Source organism: Cyrtonyx montezumae, unplaced genomic scaffold, assembly GCF_038088225.1.
Source record: "Cyrtonyx montezumae isolate F1298 unplaced genomic scaffold, pur_monq_1.0 scaffold_0, whole genome shotgun sequence".
NCBI classification, from domain to species: Eukaryota; Metazoa; Chordata; class Aves; order Galliformes; family Odontophoridae; genus Cyrtonyx; species Cyrtonyx montezumae.
The window spans coordinates 37,259,202-37,278,354 of record NW_027071824.1 but is presented as its reverse complement, the minus strand read 5'-3'; the positions used below and the strand labels follow the sequence as shown (position 1 = coordinate 37,278,354).

The window sequence follows — 19,153 nt, the reverse complement described above, 5'->3', positions numbered from 1 at the left end:
AAAGGCAAAGCTAGAAACTCAACTATGTCATATAGAGGAGTCTTACCAGACTTCCCTCATGAGTCTTATCTAAGTAAACTACTTTCATTGTACCTGAATATACATATATAAATGCATATACACAAATATATAAACGTTCTGTGCTACATACACCTCAATACAGAAAGGACGCTGAGGTGCTGCAGCAGGTCCAAAGAAGGGCAACAAGGCTTGTGAAGGGCCTGGAGAATATGTCCTACGAGGAGCAACTAAAAGAACTGTGATTTTTTTTTTTTTAGGGGAAGAGAGGAGGCTGCTGTCTTCAAATACCTGAAAGATGATAGCAGCGAGAGAGGGGTTGGTCTCTTCCCGCTGGTGACAGGGGGAAATGGCCTCAAGTTATACCAAGGGAGGCTTAGGTTGGATGTAAGGAGAAACTTATTTACAGAAAGGATTGTTAAGCACTGGAATAGGCTCCCCAAGGAGGTGGTTGAGTCACCATCCCTGAATGTGTTTAAAATCCGTTTGGAAGTGGTGCTCAGGGACATGATTTAGCAGTGGGTTGTTAAGAGTTAAGGTAGTAAGGTTTTGTTGAGGTTGGACTTCATGATCTTGAAGGTCTTTTCCAACCTGAGCAATTCTATGATTCTATGCTACATTGTTTTGCAGAGCTGCCCTAAAGACAGTGAAAACAAGTAAGCTTAATGAATTGTTCTTTGCAAAGAACTGATGCCAGACAACTATCTATTCCACTTAGGAATTTCAGTTTTGATTCAAAAAGGAAAGCACTCATTTTGGCTGGTAAAGATTTCAGATTCTTCAGGATCCAATGCTTTATTTTCATTTTCAAAGTAGTAAGTACAATAAAACCAACAGCCTGTTATTTTGCTTTGCTGTGTCAATCAAATGAGCCTGTTGAATGCATTTCTCTCATATCTTTCCTCTCAGTATCATCTGAAAATAAGGTTTCTACCATGTATTTACAAAAGCCTTATCATCCATCTCTCACTGGAGAGAATAGCCCCATTAAGCAAAGGGGGGTGTAAGCAAATTCTCTTCCAAACTGAACTGTGCTGGAATTTGTCTAACTGTCAGAAGACTGTGTTTTTTCTTTATTTTCTTTACTAGTCAAGGATGACTTTACTACTAGTGACCACAGCTCCTTTGCTGGGCAGCTTCCTTCAGACCAGCATGATATATTTGAGCAGTAAAAGTTCCTCTTCACCATAACACAGTAATCATCATAATGCCTACCCTTTTATAACTGTCCTCACTGTGAGTGAGGCAAAAGCCCTGTGAGGCAGGAAATTAGTAATCACCCTCATACAATGCTGAAAAACTTACTGCAGAAAGAGATGAAAGCTTCATTTCACGGCAAGTAGGAGTAACTTTACATGCATTCATAGGAATTTATATTATTCTAGGTGTCTTCCTTAAGAACCAGGAGCAAACATCTGCTCCTCCAGTCCTTGCTGAAAATCACTCCCAGCATCTCTAACAGAATTCTTTTACATCAGTGTAGTACTAGTTAAGCCAATCTGTAGTACAGGAGACTTTCAATGGCTGTTCCAGCAAACCTGGTAGTGCGGACTACCAGAGATACTTAAAAAGAGCGAACGAAAGTATAGAGGCTATTGCTTTATAATAACTCTTTCACACTAGTTTTTACCAAATGTTCTCTAGCATGGGAAGTATGATGAATTTAAGATTACTTTCAAACATATCCAGAATGCATAATTTATTCTGGAATAAATTTTAAAACATCCTTTAGTTTAATACTTATACACAGACCTCACAACTAATTGTAAGCCAGTTTCATGCAATCAGAAACCTTGTTGTTAAACATGCTGGTTTCACACAAAATAAAACACACAGAGCTCTCCAAGTCGTTCAAAAACTGATGTCTACACTTCACCACAATATCAAGCGGCCATGACTTTCACATTCAGGAAAAATCAGAAGCATGGTAAAACCCGAAATACAAACAAAATAATAGACTGCAAAGAAATGCTTAATGGGTAAGAATAAATAGATCTGTCATGGAATAATATTTTAAATATTCTTTGAAAAAAAAGCTTGCTGAACTCCTTTAATTCTTGGAAACACTGCCCTCATTAAACTAGTGGACTGAATTATTTAAGGCTATTGGATACATTCACTTACCTGCTCTGTCTCAACAAAGTTAGACACGTGTCCATCATCATTGACCCCGCGAATATGAAACCGGGCACCAGCTCTCTCGCAGCTGATCCGAGAGATAAGGCAAGCTTTTGCCTTCTTGTGGGAAGCATAAACAGTGCGAATGTCCACTACACCACAGATCACTTTCAGCAACCAGTCAGAGCAGTTCACCTGGTAGTGTTTGAAGGGGACGTGCAGTAGCTGGTTCCTGCAAAGTTCAACAGCATAAATGTATGTTACCCAATAAAATAAGGCAGGTGTGGATCCCATTGTACAAGAAACACTAATTTAAGCAATTTATATTTTGTGACCCCTTTTCTGTAGGGGTTTTACCTTATCTAAAGTGAGGAAATCCTTGTATACTGCTACAGTGAAGAAAGCATCTCAAATTTTAATAGCATAGCTACTGTCACATATACCTTGCCCCCTCAGCTTATAAAATCAGATGCAAATGTTGCCTCTTCTAGCTCTAGAGCTAGAAGATTTAGATTTAAATCAAATCTAGGGATTTGATTTAGTAGTTGGGTAGGGATAGTGATAGGAGGATGGTTGGACTAGATGATCTTGTAGGTCCTTTCCAACCTTATGAACCTATGAACCTAGAAATACATAAATATTGAGTAGTTTTTTTCTTAAATTACAGTGCTTTTAAACTAATTACTTCTTGAACAGTGCTGCCAAGACCTGAACATACACTACAGGATGACAATCCATTTTAAAACCCATCAAGATTTTCAGGAAAATTACAAGCGGAAACTGGACCTATAAGTCAATGGAGACATCACAGAAAAATGCTATTAAAACTTAGAAGTATGGCTGTTTTAACCTTCAACTTATTTTAAGACCAACAACCCAAAAAACTGCCATACCTGGTTAATAGTGATGCTACTCTCTTCTATTATAACCTCTTCCTCACTCCATTTTTCAAAATGCAACTTTATCACAGATGAAGGCAGAGAAAACCCCTTATATGATCATCTGTATCACGTATCAGACCTGACATGCTTGGAGAGTTTTTTGGGCTTTTTTGATATTGCATAATTATCGAGGTCAAAAGCAAGTTTTATATATCTCCTTTCTGAATGAAAATAAAGTCTTATCATTTGAAACAACATCATAGCTAGAAAGACTATTTAGCCTGAATGAACTGTTCTCTCATCTTTATCACCCATTATGAATTGATTTGCTTATTTTATATTCACCTGCTTTAGACCACAAGACATACTGAGGCCACAACCTAATTAACCTCCAGAACAGCTACGTTTCCTGTATATCTTTTTGTTTAAAACAAAACGAAAATCAAAATAAAAAACCAACACTGCCAGTATGTGTAAAGAAAGTCTGTCTTCATGGTAAATCCACCTAGCTGAGATAAAACCCAGCACTTGTGTTTTTCTTTTTACTCAACTAATATTTTCAACAAGAAATACTTTTACTTTGGCTTTATAGGCACAATAAGAATTGCAGAGCAGTGGATGACTCGAGATTCCTTCTGTGCAATATTTACACTGAGATGCAAATGTTTTAATAGTGATGTTATCAACACAAAAACAAGAGCAGTTTACTGAAGGATTAAACTACAGTCTTTAAAATCATACATTTTTAAGGCATATAAGATACATCAGCACAGATGATGTGATTTATGAAAAGTTCAAGTGGAATTTATAGCCAAATAACTTTTAAAACAAATTACTACTGCAGGGGAAACTATTCATAACTTGCAGAGAAGTATTTCTGTAATGTGAACAATAAACCTTGTTTCTGTTGCATTTTTAAGACATTTCCAGTTATTAGAATTGCAGTGAATTCACTAAGGCCACAGGTCATGTAAAATGAGATGACAGTGAAAGAATACGTGTGTTCCTTTCTCTCTGAGGAAGTCTGACCAACAGCATACAGATGGGGCTGACAGAAGACTTGGGTACAAACACGCAGTACTAACCAGAAGAACGAGTTACCAGATTCATAGTGGTTATCACCCTGCTTCTGAGCTCGCACAGTCAGGTCAAAGTTTGAGCCTGCACTAGGCCAGGAGAAATAGAACATCCCAGAGTTCAGTATTTTCCTCAAGGCAGTTACACGCTCCTCTTCCTTTGTTTCTTCCTGGAGAGGACAGAAATCTGTTGCAGTAATTTTGTAAACTTCAGCGTCCAGGATTTTTCCCACCGACGTACAGCCCGTCACCAGGACCAGAAAGTGCAGCCGAGCGTTACCTAGAAGGTGATAGTTACAGAAGGGTTACAGGAGGACACAGCTATTTATTTCTGTCATGTGTAATGCTGACAGGGCTCCAGCAGAGGACAGCATCTTTGCTTCAGGAAAGAAAAGCAAACCGCGAGCACACTTCCTGTTCATTTGCATTTCTGAGTTTCTTTTGACTGTAGGTGCAAAATTGCATAACAATCCATATTACTTGTACATAGCCACCTTCTTCCGTACCAGAGTGTAATTCCCCCTCCTGGTTCATGAAGAGCAATCAGCTTTCTGTCTCATCACTACTCAACAACAAATTTCGCCCCCCGGAGAACATACAATTTTCACTGGGTTCAGTTCAAGGTGAGATAAAAAACACTGATCATTTGTGAGACTAAGGGCATTCTTTTCTGCGGACTTTTCAGATGAATTTAGAATTTTAAATTTATCAAGCCTACAAAGGTTTCTGCTGATGCTGGCTGTGTTCAGCTGTTCAGAAAGATTCTGTATTACCAGTTCTCAAGATTTACTTCTTTTTGGTAACAGAACAGAGTATACAGTTAGGTTACAGCCTCAAACATTGTTAGAAACTATTCTCTCTTACACAGTTGTGAAGAAGCCAAGAACATGAAGCAACTGAACTCAAGGGCCCCAAAACTCAAGGATAAATTTTGAAGCTTGAGAACACCAATACAATCAGATCTTTAGTACACAGATTTCAACCTCTGTTCACCCTCTCTAAAATGAGAAAGTAATTAAGTAGCAGCAGAACAGTTGTTCTGAATACACTAGTTCTGCATGGAAGAAACAGTTTGATTCACTTAAACTGGCCTCTTTCAGAGGCAACGTCATCCTACTAAATCTAGTTAATAAGAAAAGGTAGAAGTAAGCCAAGATTTATTGCTCTGCTAAAGCAGAAACAACACTGTCCTGCCAATAGCCTGTCACTGGGCCTATTTAGCTAAGGGCACGGTGACAATCCGGAGCAGCAATGTTTCAAACAGTGATGATAAACATCCCGCAGGACCACACTGCAACCCTCCACAGTGGCCCAGCACTCAGAAATGCAGACAAGCTCCCTTGCAACAACTAATTTGTTCCTGAAATGTCAGCAGCAGAGCCCTTGCTTCCACACCACCAGTAAGCCACAAAAAACTAGAACTGAGGCTGGCTTTCAGCAGGGCCACAATATTTGTGTAGGCAAGGGGACTGGGATGGCAGGACAAGGTGGGAGATTGGATTTTATTCATTCTGCTCGGTTCTGCTGACTTCAATATTGCACAAAGGCCAGCGTAGGTGGTATTTATTAAAAAGAAAAACAAACAACTGTTCAACACATTTCTTCCTGTAACAAGAGTATGCTGTGTTCCTCTTCCTGAGTGTTTTAAAGCACATTTTTTGTACTTTTCTAGACAAAGCTGTAGTAGAGGTTTACAAATACTTATAATTAGATAGTTTATTCCTTCTTTGCACATGAATGTGAATAATTATAGGAGATTAAGAGTAGAAGATGACATCAGTTATCACGATGGTAGATCATACCCAAATAAATTCTGCTTTGTAACCTTCAGAAGTGCTAAGGGGTCAGCTCTCTTGCAGGACAGCTGATAGCTTCTGTGACAGGTAAAACCCTGCAATGCTAATCAGCTCAGAGAAAACTCAATTCATAGCAATTTGAAAGCAATGCATAGAAACACTATTAATCCACGCCTTACTATCAGTCAGTTTCAGGGATAGAAAAATCACTAGTGACAGGTTCAGAGAGCTGGCTGGCTGGGATGCTGAGACACGAGTACAAGCACTGCCACTGCCTAGGGCACTCCATACTGTCTGGGTGAGGAAGATCCTTACCTGATGGGTGTGCCGCTCTTGGCTCACTGCAATATCCTAATGACAGCGCCCAAGCCTGTACCCTGCCCCATCCTCACCCACAACACAGATGTAGTCACAGGGTCCTGAGCAGCGAGAGGGCTCCGAGCAAGCCCTCACATTCCTACAGAATCACATAGCAAAATTAATGCTATCAAAACACTGTTCAGCTACTCATCTTTTAATTATGCCTACTCTAAAATCTAATAAGTTATTCACTGCTAAGCTATACAGCTATACACAGCAAAACACACCTTTCCCCATGTTTCCCTCTTTGCCAGCAATATCAGTTTTTGTTTGGGAACCTCTTCTTTCAATCCCCAATATTTTTTTGCTCACACTGTCTCAATCCCACATCTCTCCCTTCAATGCATTCTGACTACGATTTTAAATAAACCAGTAACTGCATTGATCAAGCTTGGGATGGAAATGATAACTGAGCTACTTCCACTTGATCTTTTAGCTAGGCATTTTCTCAGCTTGAAAATGCCAGTTCAAAGGAAAAAAAACACAAGTGTTACATACCCAAATAGTACCTCATACAGCAGAAACCTAACATTACCAGCCACAGGACAAACACATCCGCTTATTTGTCAGTCACTGACTTAACCACTTAACATGGAAAGATGTACCAAGCACAACCCTAAATAAACACAGTTAAATTTACAGGTAGGAATTGCTTTGATTGCTTCCATCAGGACAGATGCTGCTGTTATTAGTGCACATCACTTCTAGAAAAAGCAAAATTGAAATTGACTTTTGCAATTTCTAGGACTTGCAGATGCTACAACCTTTGGGAACTGTTCATTCAATGGAAGGAAAATAACATTTTTAGTCGACAAGAATTTACTGAGAGATTCTTTTAGTTCCTACGCAATTCATTTCTATTATCCAGCAATTCCCACAAAAGAATGCAAGAAGCTGCATTCCTGGCTTCCAAAACACACCCCCACAGAAAATCTCCTGTGCTTGACACAACTTAGAATTTCTGACAGTACAGGCATTTGCAAGGCCACAGCATGAGAAAGAGAGGATTTTTTTTAATGAAACTGGTTTAGCTGAGCTAACTATGAAAATACCACAATGCTAATGAAATGGAGAAAGCTGAAACACAGAGATGTTCCTTAATGCAGCCATAAATACTCCATTAATTTCAGAAGCTTTAACTTTTCAAAACCACAGCCTGCTACCATTTCCAATACTATAATTAAAATAAAAGCACTGTTACTTCTTCGATTTTCAGTGAAACTGTTTCTATGCAAATAGCATTTAAAGTACTCATTGGTCACCATAAAAATATATCATACAGACCAGGCAAATCCACCTAGCAGCAGCATTATAAACCAACCACATACCCCCGGTGAAACAAGCTAAACAGTGTGAGAAGTGAAGTGTTTCTTCCAAGAGCATTATTTTGCCCCATTACAGCTATAAATCATCATGATAATCTGCAAATAACCCTTTAGAAGAAATATTAGAAATGCATTGTTCCCAGCAATATGTGCTTAATGCCCTATTTATTAGGTTGTACAAGAGAGGCAGAGGAGGAAGAACTTTTTGGCAGAGAAAACAAGACAAAAATAACTTCTGTCCTTATTTGTTTTTTAAAAGCTCTTGTGAAGCCAAATGTTTTAGTGGAAGTTCAGCAAGGCTGCCAAGGGAAGTGCAGTTCTGGTCCATCACACCCACAATGAGCTGCAGTTTCTGTATTTAACCTGTCTACCTGACTCACAACAATTGTTTTCACTGGATTTTGTGGGATGACTTCAGAGTTGCCTTCTAGGGGATACAGTTTAAGGAATGCAATATTCAGTTCTGTCTTTGTCCTTTTAACTGGAATACTTCGCATAAAACTGCCTTTTAAAAATGAATTCAGTACAGTTTTTGATCACTCTCCATTCCAATATTCATGCTATATTCCCTCAGCATGTTCTACTTCCACAGCGTTTTATCTCCTCACATATCTCCACTTCACTTTGTAGTCCACTGAAAATAAAGTAAAAAATATTACTTTCTTCAAAATTAGCAAGAGTACAGCACACAATCTGATTCTCAGCAACTAGCTGAAAATCTCCAAGGAAATCTGCATCAGAATCATAAAGTTTTTCAAATGACATTTTTATCCTGAAAGATGTTCTTTCTTCTAAACACAAATATGTTAGGAAATGTACTTAGTTGACCTTTATGCCTTTGAAAATTCTTCCTTTAGGCTGTCAAACACATTGCGTGTACAAGCGTAAGAGTATATACAGACAAATGATGTCACAGTGCCTCTCTAAATACAGCAGCTGTACTGAACTAAACAATCTACATGGTGATTGAGTCAAAACACTACCTTCTACATGCACCCTCCTTCCTGACATCACAGTGTCTAAACCAAACACTGCAAAGCCAGCTCTTAACACATTGCTGAAAATGTATTTGCTGCAGCAAGCTCTTTTTTGGCAGCAAAATCTTGGACAAGATACAGTTCAGAAACACTGTACAATTCATTCCGCTGCCATCTATCTCACAGAAGAAAGCAGAAGAACTTAGTGAGTCACATTAACAGACAGAAGTACATAGAAGTGAATGTTATCACTGATGGGAAACATTAGCTTTGTGAGTCAGCTTCACGTATTCCATCTTCTTTTTTTGTGAAAAGCATAATCTACTCTGCCAGGCATACAATGTGATTTATTTGGATTCTTATGTAACGATATTTACAGATTAATTAAAGTGCTCAGAGACATCTTTTCATGTCTTGAAAGAGTCTCCCCTTCTGCTGTACAAATATACTCTTTTAATATCCCAGTGGAATGTACTTTTAGAAACATTTTCAGTTAATCTATTACTGATGACCTGCAGGTTTCTAACAGTAGGAAAAAAAAACAACAGTGATACTCCTTAACAAAATGCATCTGATCACTGATGGGCAATGAAGAGTTGGCCAATTATGCCCTTGTTTGCAGTTGCAGCTATGTTATATAAAAAAAAGCAAAAATGTTGCAACTGCATACCTTCCTAATGTTAATCTTTTATGTAAGCAACAGCTAAAGGGATGGAAGTGTACTTACACATAAAATGGAAAATATGACTGAAAAAATGTGAGCTACCCTTTTACTGGTGAAATAGCAGGTGGATAATCATCTTTGGTCTTTAAAACGTGCTTAGCAGCAGAAGACAACATTTGCTTACCTTTGCTTACCATTACAGCATGACTCTCCTGACTTTTCACTCAATCACAATTAGGAGATGGCCTCCAGTAGGAACCATTTTTAACCCAATTACCAATACAATTTTTAACAGTGCTTTCCAAAGGCACTCGTGTACCAGTACTTGTAATTTAATACTACAACAAGACAAAGGTGCAGTGATAGAGTTTAGAGAGGAAAAGCCTCACACTTTACAGGCATTGAAGCAGATGTTTAAGAAGAAGTAAGACATGGAGAACACAGAAATACAAAGGAGAAAATAAGGTTGAGTATATTTTATACCTCATCTGAAGTTATTCACTTTTTAATATGAAGGCTAAAACAAAAACCTTATTTAGTTTCCATCAGGTACAAGAAACTAATCTGTAACCTGGAGAGCTGGACCACATTCCTTTACTATTACAACAGGTTTAATTAGACTCCTATGAGGAAAAACAAGTCCAAGTGCCAAGAAAAAACAATCAGAAGCCCACCATTTTTAATTGCATTAACAAATTGATATAAATCTCCATAGAAATGCATAATTAACTCCACAAGAAACAAAACAAACAAGAAGCCTGCATTCATTTAAGGAGACTTGACTGGCCTAGTTTAACATGCTGACATAAATCTTTTGGGTCGTAGCCACCTCTTCAGATCAATCCCACATCATACTCCCTGAGCCATAAAACAGCAAGTGAACTACAAAATGATACACTTTATGTACTGATTTGAATAAAGCAGTGCTCACACCACCATTGCCTTTGACAGATTCCCTGATCAACCTGTTATATGGAAACCAGTCCTGTCACTCCCTCAAGTTGAAAGTAAGGCTTTCATTAAGAAGACCATAGGAATGAAGTTTATGTGGTTTTCCTTAAAGAGTACAGGTAAGGTTGGAACTGTACAATGCTTTGAAATCATTAAACTTTTGTTTTAATGCATCCTCTTCATCAGCAGATTTGAAGTCTGCTGTGCAAGGTACTATTACCTTCAAATCAGTGACTGAAATCGTCTTCCTAAAACATGCTATTTCCATTAAAATTCCTGTAGACAGTGTAATAGCAAGTCCCGTGTCCTGTGCTAAACCAAGATTCCCAAACTGTACCAAAATTTAAAGGTGTCATAATAAATATTCCTTATAATACTAGCTGAAGTTAAAGGCCTGCTTCTGCAAATCTTTATCCATGAGAATTTCCCAATTAAAGGCAATTTGGCATTACAATAAGGACAGGGAATCTGTAGGACTGCAGTCTCGAATAACCATGATTTTTTACTGTTTAAACATTAACCTTCAAAAATAAAAAAGTAAGCGAGAAAAAAGAATTTGCCTTGGAAAAATGTGGTAAGAAAAAAATTGACAGTTATCTTCAGGCAGCCAAAGCAGACAAAACAAAAGCAAAAAAATAAAAATCCAAAATTCTTGGGCTATCACTTAGCTATGCTATTGGCACAACATAAAATATGAAACAGATTTTTTCCAGACTATAGATAACAGACTGCAATTAGCTTTCACATGCTAAATGGACAACTTGAGCCATTTGGCACTACAGTGCACCAGTGTTGTCTGGACATTTTTATAATCTCAGTCATACAGGCAGCCACTTACCAGATTTAAGCTGAAGCTCTCCTAAGCAGCCATAAGCATCCATGAGTTTTTCATATTGTCCTTTAATTGCATCCTTTTCTTCTGGAGCTAAGAAGCAAAATGAAAGACAGCAAACCTTAATTTTTGTCTCTTATTGGATTTTAAGATTGCTGCATTCTACACCAATCTACCCCTGCTGATCTCACTCGGGAAGCAAAACCACACAGGTAGGATTAAAACCCTGTAAGAGCACAGTCATTAAAAAGAGATGGGATAAAAGCGCACAGCCTTTCCACACACCATCCTAAAAGAAAGGAAAAGGCACTCTGCCCTTCTAGAAAACATGACCATTAGTAGTGTTCTAATTCTACAGCAGGGGTGTTAGCAGATATCACACGGGTTTCAGAATACATGAAGGAAAGTATAATCACATTTGAGCTTCACATCATTCTGAACTAACAGTAAAAAACAACAGCAACAAAAAATAAGCTAAAATACAATCCATCTTTTTTGGCATACAGAAAGAGATGCATTCAGTTTCTGGATTCTAGAATCTTAATTACTAACAGAATCAGAATATTTTATACGAGATAACAAAATTCAGTGTAGACACTCACCAGACGTTGATTTCAAGAGAAACTGAGAAAAATAGAGTAAGAACTGGTTGTTCAAAAACAAATAGATAAGAGAATCAGATGTAGTTGCTAGACTTGCGTATTTCTGCATTAACTGACCCCAATGGGCACAAGCATTAAGCCAGAATGCGGTCAAACATGCCCCTGCTACTTTAATGCAAAAATAAATTATATACCTGCTGGTTCAGGAAATATTTCCTAATGAGGAACAAATTTAGCCTCGTGAATGAGTAGAACAGTCACCTTCAAGTGCCTGTTTACTTCTCGACCACAGATGAAGAGGAACATGCATATAAAACAGAATCCTTAGTTAGAAGGCACCTCTGAAGGCCATCTAGTCCAGCTCTGCTGCAACGAGCAGGCATATGCATAGCTAGATCAGCTTGCCCAGGGCCTGATCCAGCCTTGTCTTGAAAGTCTCCAGGGATGGGGCATCAACCACACCTCTAGGCAACACATTACAGTGCCTCACCGCTCCCACTGTAAGACTTTTTCCTTGTATCTAAACTAAATCTACCCTCTTCAGACTTGAAACCAGTCCCCCTTATTCTATCACAACAGACCCTGACAAAGAGTCTGTCTTTCCTGTAGCTCCCCTTTAGATACTGAAAGGCTGCTCTCAGTTCACTTCAAAGCCTTCCCTTCTCCAGGCTGAACAGCCCCAGCTCTTTCTATATGGTGTTAGGTTTTCTTTAATACATAAAGAACAGAGAGTTTTAAAAATTGGTATCTTGCTCTATGTCATCTCTAGTACCTAGAAAAAAGCAGCAACAACATATGGATATCTTTCTTAAATTTCTTCTCTGGCTTAGAACTTTATTTTTGTTACCTTTAAAAGAAAAAATGGAAAAAAAAATATAAACAAAATTCTTGCTTTGAATATTCTACCTTTGGTAAGAAATGGGAAATGACAGAAATAGGGAGAGATTTTGATCTCAGGCTGAGGCAAGACCTTGAAAACACGCAGGCAAGGCACAACCTGGAAGAATTTCGTTGTCATTTTGAATGCATGGTGATACTTTTCAAAATTAAACTGTGAGTTAGAAAGCTATCCATTAATGTGTCTGGTAAAGGCATAATCTGAAAGAATGGGTACAAGTGGAATAAGCAGCACAAAACTAATCACTAGAAGCACCCTGGCACATACAGAAGCCACTGAAGTTTCCCTGGTGAAGGCAGTGACCATCAGCTCCTGGCATGGGACATCATCATGTGCATGGAGCTTGGCTTTGCCAACAGTGGTAGGGGAACATCCCTGCTTCTGGGCAGACCACAAGACCTCATCTGCCTGCACAGCAGCAGTCAGGATTTCAGAACCAAAGGAGCTTCCAAAATTGAGGTGCAGCTCCCAGCACAAAGCTGCAGGAGGTCATTAGGTTGTTCTGCCTCTCTTTCCGGCTAGATAACAACTTCCCAAAGACTTCTATCATACAGCAGATTCTGATACTTATTCGAGGTTCATTTTGCTCCCTGAAAACATCTGAATTCATGAAAACAAAGCAGGGACAAAAATGCTTCTTCAGTGGCCAGCTCCACGCACTCTGAATGCACCTTGCTTCTCAGGAAGAAACAAACCCAACCAACACATCTGTGCCATATGAGCACACAAGGTGGGAGACCGGAGTATTTTAGTGTGTGCAGACCAAATTTTTGAAAGGAAAAACATCTATTTGTTATAGATATTGCAGGCTCCCATCCCATTATAATCCCTGGTGATAAACACTGAGATTCTGCCATGCTGTTTGGGACACGGACCTGCTGTAAAAAATGATACAAGAAAAGGATGACCAAAGCATGACTTTACAAGGACACTGCAGAAGGCCTGAGTCAATTTCATATTTTATTACTAGAAATAATTATTTATAAATCCCTAACATTTCTTATGACATCTCACACCGTCAAAACCTGGTCTTAAGACTATTGGCTAGCAATGCTAGGACACAAGAGCCAGGATCAGAAAGCAAGCAACTAGAAATAGAACAAAGCAACCAATGTGCCATTGGGTAAAGAGCAGAACTAAGGGATAAAATTACTACAGATTTGTGAAGGACTGCTGATGTACAGGGAAAATATAGAACATACTGAACAAGAATGAATAATATTGTAAATACTGTCTTAGTAGAAACATTTAGACAGCTAGAAACTTCCAAAGACCTAGCACTTTCCTAATCAGTAACATGACAACCATTTCTGTGTTTCTTGCTTAAAATTTTCAGTATCTGAGGTTTTATTATGTAAGACCATTCTCAAAACCTGAAATGCAGAGGCTGCAAGTGCTGTCTACCTTAAAATCCAGGATGAAGAATGGAGGTTTAACTACACTTTGCTCACAGGTAAAATCCTTTTTCAAGAAAGAAAGGTGGGGGAAATATATATATATATATATTTAACAAAAGGAGGTGCTACAGAAGCTGATGAAATTCACCACAAAGTTGTGTTACTTGGGGAACAAGCTGACATTTCCAAACACACAGTGCATTTGTTCACTGCTTAACAATGGCTTCAGGTAGCAGACAGAATACCTAGTAATTAGTGAACTCTTCTGAAGCTTCCCACTGATATTTTTTTGCAATCTTTCCTTCCATTAAACACAGAATTGAGTACCCACCCTTCTGCACTAATTACAGCTGCACTGTATGTTCATAACAGCTTTACAGAATTGCACACTGAATGCATTCCTCAAGAGTTTTAATACTATTTAAAAGCTTCTGATGTAAATAATATGTAAGGTTAGCATGTTAGCTGGAATATTTAACTCTTGTGAAATGAGAGAGGCACGATAATTCAATAAAATCAAATTATAACAAATTATAACAAATTCAACCAAAAGTGAGGTCTTTCAATGTATAAAATACTTCAGAGCCACGCAAAAAGACATACAGCTACAATCCAAGTGTAACATCCTGCTAACAAAAGCTGCACATTCTGTGTAATGTCTAGCAGGACCTGGCCAAGCACACGCAGCTTGTGATTTATTCAAGTGGTGACCCCCAGGCTTCAGCAGGAGCCACCACGGCTGCCAGCCCTGAGGTGCCCAGAAAGCCCAGTGACTTCAGGGAAGGCACCTCAGTCCAAGGTCCAACATCAAGGGCAGGCACAGTAAGACCCACAACTTTCAGATAAAGCCATGGGAAGAGCTCTTCAAGAAGGTTGGTGTCCAGGTTACAGATTCTGACTCTCTTAAGCCTGATTCTAGAAGCATATAGATAACTGCTTAGCATCTACAAAAACATTTCAAAATATACAAGTACATATTTGCAGAGCTCCTGTATTGATGTGATGGGGGCTTTATTTCGCTTCTTTTAGCATTTTGGTGAAAGAGGTGTGATTTTTTACAAGAAAGAGGAAATATATAATTAAACTACACAAAAACTGTGAGAGAAAAATGCATACACTAGCTTCTTAATAAAGAAAGAAATACGTCCAGCTTCTGGTGTTATATGAGTTAAGATAAATAACTTGCTTCCAAGTCGTTTTTTCTCAGACAAACCTAAAGCATTTTGTTGTATTGTCATTTATATTCATAACCTTTCGTTGCTAAGAACTTCTCGTTCACAACCAGTTCAAGCCACACAGACATTACTGTATCCTCTAATACCATATATGTCAAGCAATACAGGGTTGGGAAAAGGTCAGAGTTCCAGTTAACAGAGCCTGGATACTCAAAATATAGTCACCAATTTTCTACAGAAAAGTGTTTTTTCTGCTTGAAAACATGACAAAGTGGCAGTTTGGAGAAGTTCATACACCAGCGTTCTATATCATTGCAATCATTCTTTTCCAGTTATATTTTCATACTTGTATGTGTGGATATGGGTATTTTCACCCACAGACAAAACACGGACTCAGAAGATCACTGGGTTTGTACTAGCCACTCATGTGGTCTGCAGGCAGCCATGAACACAAAGGAGAACTTCCTAAGTCATTTCCCAGGAGCTTGACCATTATCTTTATGTGGTTAATGTTACATATTATATACAGTCTCACAAAGACACTGACAGCACAGCCAACATAAGCAAGGCTTCTGTCAAACAGATATCTTCCACTGCAAGATTCGTAGGCATCCACAAACGGGAGAAGTTCAAACACCATTAAACCACAGAAAATTTTATGAAAACCTGTATTTCCTTTTTTTTTTTTTTTTTTTAATAAGAATAAGTTTTAGGAATGCAAATACCACATGGAGAGGAGTTACATAAGTAACCAGGCACACGAGTACTGCTGCTGCACTCATTGTTTTTGATAGATGTAATGTACAGTAATGCATTCACAGTATGTTTGTACAATTACTTGTGCTTGATTTCCATAGCCCCACTCACTCAGTAATGTGTTTGTACACAGAATTACAAAACTAATGGCAGATGGTGAATGTGCACAGCAGCATCTGGCCATGCGTCCCTTCTGCTACCAGGCTCTGGCCCAGCTTCACCTGCATCTGAAGCTGCCAAGGAGGCACAGAGCTGCTCCAACATCTAGCTGTGCCTGTTTGCCTCCAGCACAAGCTCATCTCCCAGGTCTCTGAGTGACAGCCTGCAGAAAAAAAAAATCTCTGGACACATGTGCAAAGCAAATTGTGCAAATGTGCAAATTTTTTCAGCTCAGAATTTCAGTATTTTCAAAAGACCGTAGACATTTAGGCTCCATTCTGACAGGTGCTATAAAATATTACAATAATGGCAATTTCAGAATCAAAGCACTTACAAAAATGTTTAACCGTCTCTGCATCCTTTGGCCCTGCCTTGCAAAAATACATTTTTGTGACAAACTACAGTAGCTGAGCATTCCTGCTGACATCATTTCACTTCCATAACAAAGACAGAAAACTATATTTGCAGCACTGTGGCTTTAGTATGTAGCTCACATCACCTATAAAGAGTTCAAACTGCATTAAAAGCAGCAACAGCATTTCTATCTACATTCCCCCTCATGCTGGCAAAGGCTTATGAAGCAGTGACAATTTTTCCTCACTCTTCAAGCCTGTAACTCTCTTCCATGGCAGAACCTAATTGCTGATGTTCTAGTTCAATGAATTCCTACAGGAATTATTTCATGCTGCTAAACTAAAAGCAGTGAGTTTTACCCTCCACCCTACAGTGACATCATGAGAAAAGGAGGGAAAAAACTACTTTCTTTAAAAGCACTGTTTGATTTCTGCTAGAACAGAAAATTTCGCTACTCTCATATTGCTTCACTGATCAGAAAAAGGAGTTGGGGTAGCACGGCCGGGTTTCCTGCTGTGATTTTTGATTCCTTGACCTTTACAGAAGTTTTTCAAATTAGGCTTCAGTTACAGACTGAATGTGGTTATTTTATGAATTCTTAGCTTCTCGGACAATTGAAGAGCCTCATCGGATTTTTCCACTACTGATACTGAACATGCAAATATTTTTAAGTACCAGAAGTCTGAATTTTGAAATACATTGTCATCATAACCCTTACAATACACCAAGAGAGGAAAAAGGTATCTTATCTCAAAGGATATAGCATCGAAGTTCTGCTTTCCGTATTTGAAAGGGTTGATTCTGAGTTTGGGAGTTTTATGGCCTCTACAGACATTGTGCTCATACACGTGTGCATTTTCTAGATTATTTGCCTATAACATTTCTTCCTCTAGGATGATTCTCAGTCCATTTTACTACTTATATTGGATAGCAGGAAAAGAAGTGACCTAATCTTTTTAAAACCGCAGATGTCATGCCTGCTCAAGAGCAAAAGAGACATTCAGTAATTATGGAAAAAAAATAACAGACAACGAATAAAATTCATTTTCAGGCCTTCACTTTGTGATTATTCCTTTCTATAGTTCTATCAGATCAAGGCTGCTACTGCAAAACTGCATGGACTATCGTACAACCTACATATTTGTCTTTATTTAGAGCGTGAAAGTCTGCAAAAGGCAGAATCGCACTACTTCCTTCTCACCATAGGTGTGGAATTCTTTGTATCTTCATTTCAGAAATGGAAAATCAGAGTACCCCAAACTAGCACAAACCTAGGATAGTATATCTGAAATGTTTTCAGCTAGTAACAACCAGAAGACAATCAAAACAGAACTGATCTTGTCTCGACATCTTGGTCACAGAGTTTCCTCTTCACAGTTCTTGTAAACTTACCATCACAATACCTGCCACTGGTTTTCCCTCCTTTTCTGATCCTTTGCTTCATAAATAGAAGAAAGGAACTAAACTGGCTCAACTGGATAAACTACCTTTTCCTCTAAGGGCAAGGACAGAGCCAGGCAGAAAGAGAAACTAAATGAATTAAAATGGCAAATCTATTAACACAAAGTAGGCTGGATGCCAACACTTGAATGATCACAGTTATCTCCAGAGGTGATTTTCCAAAGGCATGGGAAAGTAGCTTTTACAGCAGCTACCACAGAACCGCAGGGTTTGGAAGGGACCTCGAGAGATCATCAAGTCCAACCCCACCGCTACAGCAAAATAAAACACATTTTGAAAGAGATCATACAAATTCTGTAAACACTTCCACACTTCCAGCTACAGGCATGCAGACGGAGGATAGCAACACTGTGAGAAAAAAGTCTATTTTAAGTCGATGATTCCTTAAATTAGCGAGACTGAAAATAATCCTCTCTATGACCGGTTCCACAAAGGCTGGGGTCGCTAGATGAACACTTGATGAGCAGCGTCTGCGCTGGAGGCTGGCACCGATGCAGCCGAACAGAAACTTCAACACGGGGCACCGAGTCCCCATCCCGCCAGCGGGATCCCTCCTCGGGAGCCCTCTCGGCCCCAGCGGCCGCGAGTAGGCTGGCGCTGAGGGAGCGGCCGGCCACCTCCCGCGCACGGCGGGATGCCCGATACCGCCCGGCCCCGCTCCTCCCGGCCCCTCCGCGCACCCACGCGTGCCCCGCGAACGCAGCGCGCTGCCCCCGCCCTCACTCACTGAGCGCCGCCATGGTGCCGGCCTCCAGCAGCAGGCAGTCCTGCCTGCCCCGCGCCTCCAGTAGCGCGCTCGGCCCCGGCTCCTGCTTCCACAGCAGCCGCAGCCCTTTGCTCAGAGCCATGGCAGCCGCCGGGCGCCTCGACTCTCTCCGGGCAGCGCCCTTTCCCTCTGCCCGCTTCTCTCCCCACCCACGCTCCCTCGTAAACTTTCCAGAGTCAACTTTGTCCCTCCGGCTCCTCCTCCTCCGGGGCAGGTGTGCTCCGCCAGCCCTGCCCGCGGCGGAGGGGAGGAGCGGCGACCGCCACCGCCTCGCGTGGAGGGCTCCGGCTGCTGCCCCGCTCCTGTCCCCCCTCCTCCGGCCGGGCGGTGGGGCGAGCGCTGGGAGCAGAGACAGCTTGGTGATTCCGAGCATAAATCCTATTTACACGAGGACGAAACGAGCGCGATGGGACCACAGCTCTCTCAAAGCTTGGAAGGAGCAAGAAAGGGTGTGAATTAATCATATTCACTTCTAAACTACGACGAGATGCCTTTGTTATAGCTGTCTTATGCAAAAGGCGCGCCGAGGAGCGGCTTACATCTTTCTTATCTCTCACTGCGGCTTCTTTTCATAGGGGAAAGCGATT

General features: G+C 39.9%; 1 protein-coding gene across 1 annotated transcript in view; it reads right to left on the bottom strand.

Annotated features, from left to right (window-relative positions):
- SYNJ2 (synaptojanin 2) overlaps nt 1-18,717 on the bottom strand; it is a 57,829-nt gene extending 39,112 nt beyond the window's left edge. Inside the window, exons 1-4 of the mRNA XM_065732824.1 lie at nt 18,528-18,717; nt 11,005-11,091; nt 4,103-4,373; nt 2,143-2,368 (exon numbers count right to left, since the gene is read on the bottom strand). Coding sequence (XP_065588896.1) covers nt 2,143-2,368; nt 4,103-4,373; nt 11,005-11,091; nt 18,528-18,648 — 705 coding nt within the window. The 5' untranslated portion in view covers nt 18,649-18,717. The remainder of the gene's footprint in view (nt 1-2,142; nt 2,369-4,102; nt 4,374-11,004; nt 11,092-18,527) is intronic.
- Between the last annotated feature and the right edge of the window lie 436 nt (nt 18,718-19,153).